At 40.9% G+C, this 10,322-nt stretch overlaps 1 protein-coding gene across 1 annotated transcript in view; it reads left to right on the top strand.

Annotated features, from left to right (window-relative positions):
- Nucleotides 1-3,845: 3,845 nt before the first annotated feature.
- The window catches only part of scube2 (signal peptide, CUB domain, EGF-like 2), a 30,734-nt gene continuing 24,257 nt past the window's right edge, over nt 3,846-10,322 (top strand). Inside the window, exons 1-5 of the mRNA XM_036586643.1 lie at nt 3,846-4,062; nt 4,319-4,441; nt 5,884-6,009; nt 6,492-6,626; nt 9,832-9,957. Of these exons, the coding sequence (XP_036442536.1) occupies nt 3,975-4,062; nt 4,319-4,441; nt 5,884-6,009; nt 6,492-6,626; nt 9,832-9,957 (598 nt within the window). The 5' untranslated portion in view covers nt 3,846-3,974. The remainder of the gene's footprint in view (nt 4,063-4,318; nt 4,442-5,883; nt 6,010-6,491; nt 6,627-9,831; nt 9,958-10,322) is intronic.

The raw sequence follows: 10,322 nt of genomic DNA, 5'->3' as shown, positions 1-10,322 counted from the left end.
TTGATCTGTGTCTGTTCTGTGGACAGATACAGTGTTTCAGTCACACTAACTCTGTGCTTCATGTGCCAATTTAACCAAATGATACATTGATACATTTTCTGGCTGTTGCTTCTCTAAACATTCATAATGAAAAGATATTTTGGGCCAAAAATTCTCCCCAGGACAAGCTTAGCCTTCCTGTCCATAAACCCCTAGTGACGCCCCTGTATGTCTCCATTATGAAGTCGTTGCCATGCCCATATTATGAACTCCTGGTTTTCTCTATGGGAAAAATGAATGTTGTTTTGCTGCTATACCTGCTACTATCGTGTCCTGTGGTAAACAAAAATGTTCCAAAACCGTTTTTCCTCACATACATTTTTCCTCTGAATCACTGGATCCTCTGAATTACAAGGTCTTTAATAAGGAGTCAAATTATGAATGATACTTCCAAGCTAACACTGCTGACATAGGATAGCAACTGACACACGACTGGCAACCTCACCAGAATACCTCACGCACACCAGCAAGCTTCCTCAAAGAGGTAGTTAGGCTGCTTTGACCATAGTAACCTACAGTTTAAGTAGCTGGTGATGTTATATAATAATATCATACAGCATCATTTCATTGTGTTCCCTTTCTAGCGGCATACATGAAGCATTATCTGTATTTTGACTGCTAAAACACCTCGTAATTCAGAGTATCCAGCGTCACTCAGAGGAAAAATGTATACAGGATAAAACGTATCTTTTGTAACGTTGTTGTTGACCACAGGGCACCACGGCAGCAATTTTCAAAAACACCAGTCATTTTTCCAAAACCACAGACTACCACACTGAACAGTACATCAGAAATAGTACATCACCATTAGAGCTTTAGTGTTTCATGTGTTAGTTTGTGGTTTTGGATGCAGCCCTGTAGTTCCTAATGTGGGCGCAAAGTGGACTACAGAGTGACCGTCTGTTTCACCATCTAATGGGTTTAAACTAAAATCTAAAAATACAATAATAAACCAAAAAATAGGAAACATTTTTATTCGACCTTTGGTTGTGTCACCACTATGGGGCACTGCACACTAAAACAGGATTCCATAAATAAAAGGAAAGCATGGGATATTACAGTTATAATATACCTTTAAAAATGATTTTGTCATATTATCATAAACACATGCAGCGTTTGACAGAACCTTCTATTTTATGAGTAGCCTGCTTATTCAAGTAACCACTAAGCTATTGTTATCTTTCATTAGCACTTTAATGAGGTTTAACTTTAGCACCAAACTGATCCTGCTATTCCTTCATTTACCCACTTTGGTTTTAATACTAGTTTTAGCAGGTTTTTAGCAGGTTTACATTCAGATAATATACAGTGGGGCAAAAAAGTATTTAGTCAGCCACTGATTGTGCAAGTTCTCCTACTTAGAAAGATGAGAGAGGTCTGTAATTTTCATCATAGGTACACTTCAACTATGAGAGACAAAATGAGAAAAAAAATCCAGGAAATCACTTTGTAGGATTTTAAAAGAATTTATTTGTAAATTATGGTGGAAAATAAGTCTTTGGTCAATAACAAAAGTTCAACTCAATACTTTGTAACATAACCTTTGTTGGCAATGACAGAGGTCAAACGTTTCCTGTAAGTCTTCGCCAGGTTTGCTTCACTGTAGCTGCTATTTTGGCCCATTCCTCCATGCAGATCTCCTCTAGAGCAGTGATGTTTTGGGGCTGTCGCTGGGCAACACGGACTTTCAACTCCCTCCACAAATTTTCTATGGGGTTGAGGTCAGGAGACTGGCTACGCCACTCCAGGACCTTGAAATGCTTTTTACGGAGCCACTCCTTCGTTGCCCAAGCAGTGTGTTTGGGATCATTGTCATGCTGGAAGACCCAGCCACGTTCCATCTTCAGTGCTCTCACTGATGGAAAGAGGTTTTGGCTTAAAATCTCACGATACATGGCCCCGTTCATTCTTTCCTTAACACGGATCAGTCGTCCCGTCCCCTTTGCAGAAAAACAGCCCCAAAGCGTGATGTTTCCACCCCCATGCTTCACAGTAGGTATGGTGTTCTTGGGATGCAACTCAGCATTCTTCTTCCTCCAAACACGACGAGTTGAGTTTTTACCAAAAAGTTCTATTTTGGTTTCATCTGACCACATGATATTCTCCCAATCCTCTTCTGGATCATCCATATGCTCTCTGGCAAACTTCAGACGGGCCTGGACATGTACTGGCTTAAGCAGGGGGACACGCCTGGCACTGCAGGATTGGAGTCCCTCTCGCCGTGGTGTGTTACTGATGGTAGCCTTTGGTACTTTGGTCCCAGCTCTCTGCAGATCATTCATCAGGTCCCTCCGTGTAGTTCTGGGATTTTTGCTCACCGTTCTCATGATCATTTTGACCCCACGGGATGAGATCTCACGTGGGGCCCCAGATCGAGGGAGATTATCAATGGTCTTGTATGTCTTCCATTTTCTTACAGTTGCTCCCACAGTTGATTTATTCACACCAACCTGCTTGCCTATTGTAGATTCACTCTTCCCAGCCTGGTGCAGGTCTACAATTTTCTTCCTGGTGTCCTTCGACAGGTCTTTGGTCTTGGCCATGGTTGAGTTTGGAGTCTGACTGTTTGAGGCTGTGGACAGCTGTCTTTTATACAGATAACGAGGTCAAATAGATGCCATTAATACAGGTAACGAGTGGAGGACAGAAGAGCTTCTTAAAGAAGAAGTTACAGGTCTGTGAGAGCCAGAAATCTTGCTTGTTTGTGGGTGACCAAATACTTATTTTCCACCATAATTTACAAATAAATTCTTTAAAAATCCTACAAAGTGATTTCCTGGATTTTTTTTTCTCATTTTTCTCATTTTGTCTCTCATAGTTGAAGTGTACCTATGATGAAAATTACAGACCTCTCTCATCTTTCTAAGTAGGAGAACTTGCACAATCAGTGGCTGACTAAATACTTTTTTGCCCCACTGTATAGCATTTTTACTATGTTGTAGTTTTACACTGTTTACATTTAAAGCCTTTGTCTGAATATTACTTGATTAGCCTATTAGCAGTTGCCGAGGTGGTCTTATCCAAAGCTGCAGGGTCGTATTTACTGTTGCTTTGGACCTTTTATTTCACATACATTGCGGCCAATTTGTGTCTTCATGCAATGTGCATTAATGAGATCCTGCATTTATGTCCTTCTCCAAGCGAGAGACAAAGGTCTCTATTCATAAAGTCTCTGTTTGCCCGAGTTTATTTTACAGTAGGAAACGGGCTTCATTAAAATTCAGCGTTACATTTTGTGAATCAGTTCAATTGAGCTAGTCATTTCCAGCCATTGCCAGTAGAGGGCGCGCTGTACACCATCCTGCCTTTCCGTTTCCCAAACTCTGCGTGAGAGTCAAGATCCACAGTAAATCTCCGCGCGTGGAAATCTGTGTGTTTTTGCGTTCTGGAAATCTTTACGCGTTTTATTTGTAAATAAACAGAACAACGGAGCTGCGGGAACGACATGAAACCGCAGAATGACTGTCGCTTTGAAACGAGTCCAGCTGAACAGACAGACAGCCGCGACAAACGGACAGGACAAAAACCGGAAAACAGGTATTTTTCACCAAAAGGAGACGCTGAACTGGTCAACAGGTTTAAAGTGGCCGAAGTCCAGATGTTGGGTAGAAATAGCCGATTACCTCAACATCAGGCTCAGTTTAGCCCCCCACCCCCACAATTCTCTCCCTCTCTCTCTCTCTCCCTCAGTGTCTCTGACTCTCTCACCCCGCTCACACATACAGAGAGAGAGAGAGAGAGAGAGAGAGAGAGAGAGAGAGAGAGAAAGAAAGAGAGAGAGAGAGGAGCTGCTGTTTCACTCTCGCGCGGGTCTCGTGAGCGCAAGTCGATTTTAAGCGCAGTGAAGATGCGGCGGACGCTCCTGCGGCTCCTCAGAGACGCTTCTTCCTAAAACGCTTCTTCTCCAGGACGGTCTGAGCGGGTAACCCGGCGCTATGGGGGCTGTTTGGATGGTGAGGCGCCTCTGTTTGCTTTTGCTGCTCTTAAACTCTCGCCAAAGCGGCGCGCTTCCTCACCTCGCCGGTAAGAGTCTTCAGCCATCCGCACCCCGCACTTCACAGCAGTGAGAGACTGAGCGGCCCCGTTATTATTACCCTTAGACTTAGCTTAACTGTCCTCAGACTTAACTTAACTGTCCTTAGACTTAACTGTTATGTTTGGTACAACGTCACGTGTTGCTTTATTTAAGCCGCTAACCTTCGTGCAGGCTAGGAAACACATCTGCTCCAGTGTTTTTATTGCTGATCGATAAACAATTTTGCTGTTGGTTTGGGTGCAGATGCGGATCAGTGCGCGGAGGGCAGCGATGCGTGTCACATCGACGCGATTTGTCAAAACACCCCGACGTCCTACAAGTGCACATGTAGATCGGGCTTTAAAGGAGACGGGAAACACTGTGAAGGTGGGCTTCTCCTTTTCACCTATGGTGGCGAATCGACGGCTGCGTCCAAATCCACGTATTGCACTGTACTATCCATCCTATACCCACCGCACTGATGTAGGAATAATGTAGATTTCATGTTGTACCGTTTTGCCACACTGTTTGGTGCGGTAGTGCGCGGTTTTGGACGCAGCCGAGGCGACTGGACTTGCACTTGTCTTTTAGAAGAAACGACACTTAAAGGGGAATTCCACCGATTTATCAAAATTTCTGCGTAGTTCAATCATTGAGATGGAAACAAAGCCATTTAGGGTGGTTTGATGGGAAACTTATCTTGGATTTCATTTCAGTGGTGTCTGTACCACAAATATAGCCATTTTATTTAGTATCCAAAATGACCAGAGGAGTTTTTAGTTAGCTTCCTCCTGGTTTGGGACAGGGAGGTAGTCTTATAATTGTAATTTTGTTTTGAGTTAGATTAGTTTAGTTGTCTTTTGTTTCTAGTTTGTTTTGACTTTATCTCACCCCCTGAAGTTTATCTTTTGTGTAAGCTCATTTGCATTTGATCAGTTTAAAACTAGACTTACCAACTTCTATAAGATGGTGCCTTTAACTTGTTCAAGTTAAAAGAAATAAATGCTGGTAAGTGATCAATTATTTGTAGCTGGTGGTGTCTTGGTCTGGCAGTTGGATGGTGTTGGCTTGTCTTTTTTTATGTACGACCTTAAGTGTTCCCCTAGACACAGGAGGTCGTAACAATGTAATGCCGAAATTAAAACTAAAAAAATGTAATTAATGTAAAATAAATGTAAAATTGTGATAAATACTAGTGGGGACTATTTTGCCTCATAACACCCTGCATGTGCCTCTCCACTCAAACAAAAAAAATAAAAATAAAAATAAGTTTTAAGTCAAAAATGTATCTAAAAAAATCAGTACAGTATCTCAGGGATCAGGCAACATGTTCATAACCATTTGCTTGTAAGTTGGGTGTGAATGCAGTTTTACATGATTCATATAATTGTCAAATAAATCTATCTATTTTATGTAGTAACTTTCTGTGAGGTAGCTTATAGAGCCTTTAAACTCATCTTTAAAAGAAGTCTGGTTCCTATCACCACTGTTATGAACAATTCTGACTGTTTCTCTAGAACATTTCACATCAAACCACTCTGAATGACTTTGTTTACATCATAACCGTTTAATAATGCAGTAATGCAGAAATGGTGAAATTCCCCTTTAATCTCTGGTGTTTGAGCAAACCTGCAGGTTCAGCCTTAAACCAGCAGAGTTATTACATTTAACAGCAGTTTAATTGACTGAGTATTGTATATATTTGGGATATTTGAAATACAGATTTTAGTGCGCTTTTGAACTTCAAAGAGCTCTTTCTTATTGAAATGACCATCAGTGTCCAGAAACGGTGAGCATTCATCAACCGTGACTTGTGTCCCGTTTCCTAGACATTGACGAATGTGATTCGGAGTATAACGGCGGCTGTGTACACGAGTGCAACAACATACCTGGCAATTACCGCTGCACGTGCCACGATGGATTCAATTTAGCACACGATGGACACAACTGTCTCGGTAAGAAGTCCCTTTTTAAAGAAAGCTGGTGTTGTTGAAGTGTGATGAGCTGTAACTGTTCACATGGATGAATGCAGCAAAGCCACACTGATCAGTGTGTCTTGCAAGACTACAGTGGAATTACACAGGATAAAGAGAAGCGTTCCAGTCGTGGCTAATAGAGATGACTATGAGATGTAGTATCTTAAGGATGGCAGAAACTGTTGTAATATTTTAGGATTCTGTAAAATACATTCATAATGTTTTTAATATTTACACCTCCTGTATTATTCCTTGTCTACTGACCAGGATTCTCTTAGGAGTCCTTTAGAAATTCCTCTGCTAACACTAAAGGTCTTTTTCATGAGGGGTAATTTTGTGCTGCTTTGTTGAACTGTTATTCTTTTCATTATGGGGTCAACTGGCGTTGACCAAATACTTGTAGTATATAGAGTTTAGGGTTTTATGGACTTAGTGTTCAGCGCTGTTGTGTTTCCCTTCAGATGTGGATGAGTGTCTCTTTAACAATGGTGGCTGTCAGCATGTATGTGTCAACACCATGGGTAGCTATGAGTGCCGCTGCAAGGACGGCTTCTTCTTAAGTGACAATCAGCACACATGCATCCATCGCTCTGTGGGTGAGTAGCTTCACACGTCTTCAACGGCGCCATTTCCATTTTGCATGGGTTTCTCTGTGGGCTAGCAAGACTGACTGTTTGAATGGGTTTGAGTCTTTTGAATTAAAGTTTGAGGATTGTTGCAAGAACAGTTTTCATCCCTCCACATATGGAGGTTTTCACAGAAACGCACTAAAAACTAATTTTCTAAACGTGGATGTGGACAATTATAACATTATATGAGAAAAAAGGCACTATAAAAGGGGAAATCCACAGATTTTTCAAAGTCTCTGCATAACTATCACTGAGATGTGTACATGACTTCTATACAGATGTCAACAAAGCAATGTAGCCATTTTATTTACTATCCAAAACCACCAGTGAAGCTACAGTTAGTTTTTCTTTGTGGACTATTTTGCCTCATAATGCCTTATATGTGCCTCTCTGGCATGAATTGATTTAAAAAAAAATCTATTTAGGCCAAAAGCTTGTCACAAAGCAATGTTTCAGGTATCTGGCAGTGAAGTTATAACAATTTTACGTAATATGTTTCTGAGATGCAACTTCAAGAGGCTTCAGACATCTGGTTCCTGTCACCACCACTGTGACTTGGTCTAACTCGATAAGTTTCTCTAGAACAAAGCATTTTACATCAGACCAGCCTGAATGACTTTGCTTACATCTTAGCCGTTTAATTATGCAGAACATTTGCGAAAAATGAGTGGAATTCCCCTTAAACTTTATGGAGCATTAATGAAATGGGGTTTAGTTTCATGTAGGGCTGGGCGATATATTATCTTTACCAGTATACCGTGATATTGACACACCATGATATTGTTTTGAGTTTTAGCGTCATTTTTAGTGATATAGTTAATTTAATATTTTGTCCATAAAACAGCCATTTCTCATTTGCCAAGACTTTTCAAATAAATAGTTTTTGTCATTTTTACCTTTAGTGATATTTTAAGAAAAGAAAATGTTATTCATGCTAACTGAAATGTCGACTCCTACTATGACACTTTAATATATTGCCTAGTGCTAATTTCATATAATAAAAGGATCATTTTCATTGGTCCACACATCCCTAAATGTTCACACAGTGTAAACTGCATATGAGGTTTTGATGTGATGGTGACGATGTAAGAAACAGGACAGCTTCATTAAAAGTCATTATCCGGATGCTTTTAGGCTACAGTGAGCAGAGATACTGAATACACTGGGAAAGGAAGTGTGTTTTTGTATATCAGAGGTGTCGCTGGGCCGTGTCAGGGGTAAGGTCGAAGGAGAATCCAGGCTAATTCGTAAATGTCCGCGCATAAGGTCCAGTGATTGACAGCAGAATGGGGGGATGACAGCTTTTAAGTAGGGCTCCCTCTCTGGGTCATTATCCACAGCAGCCCGGCTCCAAAAGGCCCATGCTGTGGGAAAGGGAGTCCCACGTTCTGCGAAACAAAACGAGTTAATAACTGCAACACTCAGCCCTCTGGGGCCGGGCTCTTAGATGAGAATAAAGCACCTTTTTTATGTGTCTGTAGCTTCTCAGCCATGAGCATTGTTGCCCTCCTCCCCTTCCTCCCACTCACACCCCTCCCACCCCTCTGTAAAATGCACTGAAGTTTGCAAGGCTTTCCACCCCATTGGGTTTCTCTGGGCAAACCTGCTAAATCCTATTAACACGTCCACTGGAGGTTAGTGTGAATAGAGGAAGCTGACCCGTTACACTCGCACGGAGGAGTGCTATTGACGACAGGTCAGAGTGCACGGAATTAAATGGCATTGGATTTGAAAAGAGTTTTACACAGGTGTGTATAGGGACAGATGGATCAGGGTAGAAGTGCGTGTGCTCTTAGTGATTAGTTAGCGATGGTGTTAATCTGGCTAGCACTTAAGTTACACTTGCACTTGAACACTGCGTGAAAGTGTAAATGTGTTGGTAGGAAATGACTGACCTTTTTCTGAGGGTAATAGTGTTCTTTGGAACTGGACTGTGCTCTGACTTGGCTGTTACCTGAATGTTTTACTCACTTTAAGTTCTTGTTTCCTCTTTTCGTCTGGAGCTGCTCAGTAACACTTTGTTTGCAGTATAATGCAGATTCTGTGAAACTGATCCATGCGCTCCCCACGAATGCCGTTGTTGCAAAGTTGAAAAAAGCTTTGGACAGAACTTTCTGCAAAAAATCTCTTTCAATCTAGTGACAAACTCAGTTTGTTTGTTTTTTAGCTGGTGATTACTTGCCATATAAATGATTACCTAAATAAGTGACCAACAGTGTAATTGTTTTGTTATTAAAGTGACATAAAAGTGTCAAAATTGGCTGATTAGCTGTCAGTAAATAGCTTCCAAATGACAACAGACTACAGGCTTAGCGCAATTAAACAAACATTACTCACCGCTGCCCCCTCAGTAAATGCACTGAATGATGGAAACACACCTCGTTCAAATTGGCCCTTATTTTGGCCCTTATTTCACAGACGTCTTTTTTTTTCATCAAGTTCATCGTTGGCATATCCGTACAGTCGAGCGCGTATCTGTAAAAGTGTGTGTGCAAATTTGAGTGTAATAGTTTAACAACCTGAAAAACTGTTTGATTTGCAGTTAACTAGTATCTAAAACAGTTGTCTATATCATCTGTGATACCCGTAATATAAATAAAAATAGAAAAGAACAATAATACTAATCATTTGTGCGCAAAGCAATCCAGTACAAAATGGATGTAGTTATTTTACAAGTGCATTGCTGTAGTAAAATGCTGCAACTTTTTCTATGTTCCGTTTAAAGACATACACTGTGTGCAAATCTGTGCTACTTTTTTACACAACTAAAAGTTAATAATTCTGGATAATAATTGCAGTCAGCTTATATAATTACAATTAGCTCAAAAATTGCTATCAGGCATTTTTGTAATAACGGCGACAAGCCTAAGGATACACAGTGTTTCCAGTTTAAAATGCTGCACTACTAAGCAGGACAGTGTTGTTGTAGGTCATCTAAAATGAGCTGAAAATGACAGGAACATGAAATGTTCCCGGTACTATAAATGCAGGTGCAGAGAATGAGCTACAGTTCATCATTATATTGAGTCAGATGTTTGCCAGAGTTCTGTAGGCTTGACTTGCAACAGTGATGGTGCACTTTTGTTGGTGGGCATTAATACAACAATAACTATATACTAGACTATAACACCGGTAATACTTCAAGCTGGCTAACTGTTCCTCTTCCTCGCAGAAGGCCTGAGCTGCATGAACAAAGAGCACGGCTGTGCCCACATTTGCAGAGAGACGCCCAAAGGTGGAGTGCTCTGTGAGTGTCGTCCGGGATTCGAGCTGGCCAAGAACCAGCGTGGCTGCATCTGTACGTATCAGTAAGGTTCTCCTAACTCTGTGGCTTCTGATTCTGGTTCTAAAGTATCTCTGAACTGTACATTTTAGTGCTTTTCCCTGTTTTAACACACATATTTCAACTCTGGACTGGCCTGTGAATCTGCTGATTGGTTGGATCAGGTGTCTTAGAAGTGAACAGTAACTACTAGGCTGCAAAAACAGAATTTGATTTGATCTGATATAGCGGCGTCTCGATTTGATACATTTTTCATTACAGCAAAAATAATAAGTGGCCAAAAATGTGCCTAATGTTAATATGTTGTTTCCATTTTCAGTTTTTTTACTCAACATTATATAAGTACAATATTTGGAAATGTGCTGTTCTTTATAGTGTCC

The sequence above is a fragment of the Colossoma macropomum genome, unplaced genomic scaffold (genome assembly GCF_904425465.1).
Source record: "Colossoma macropomum unplaced genomic scaffold, Colossoma_macropomum, whole genome shotgun sequence".
Classification (NCBI taxonomy): Eukaryota; Metazoa; Chordata; class Actinopteri; order Characiformes; family Serrasalmidae; genus Colossoma; species Colossoma macropomum.
This window is presented reverse-complemented; position numbering and strand designations above follow the sequence as displayed.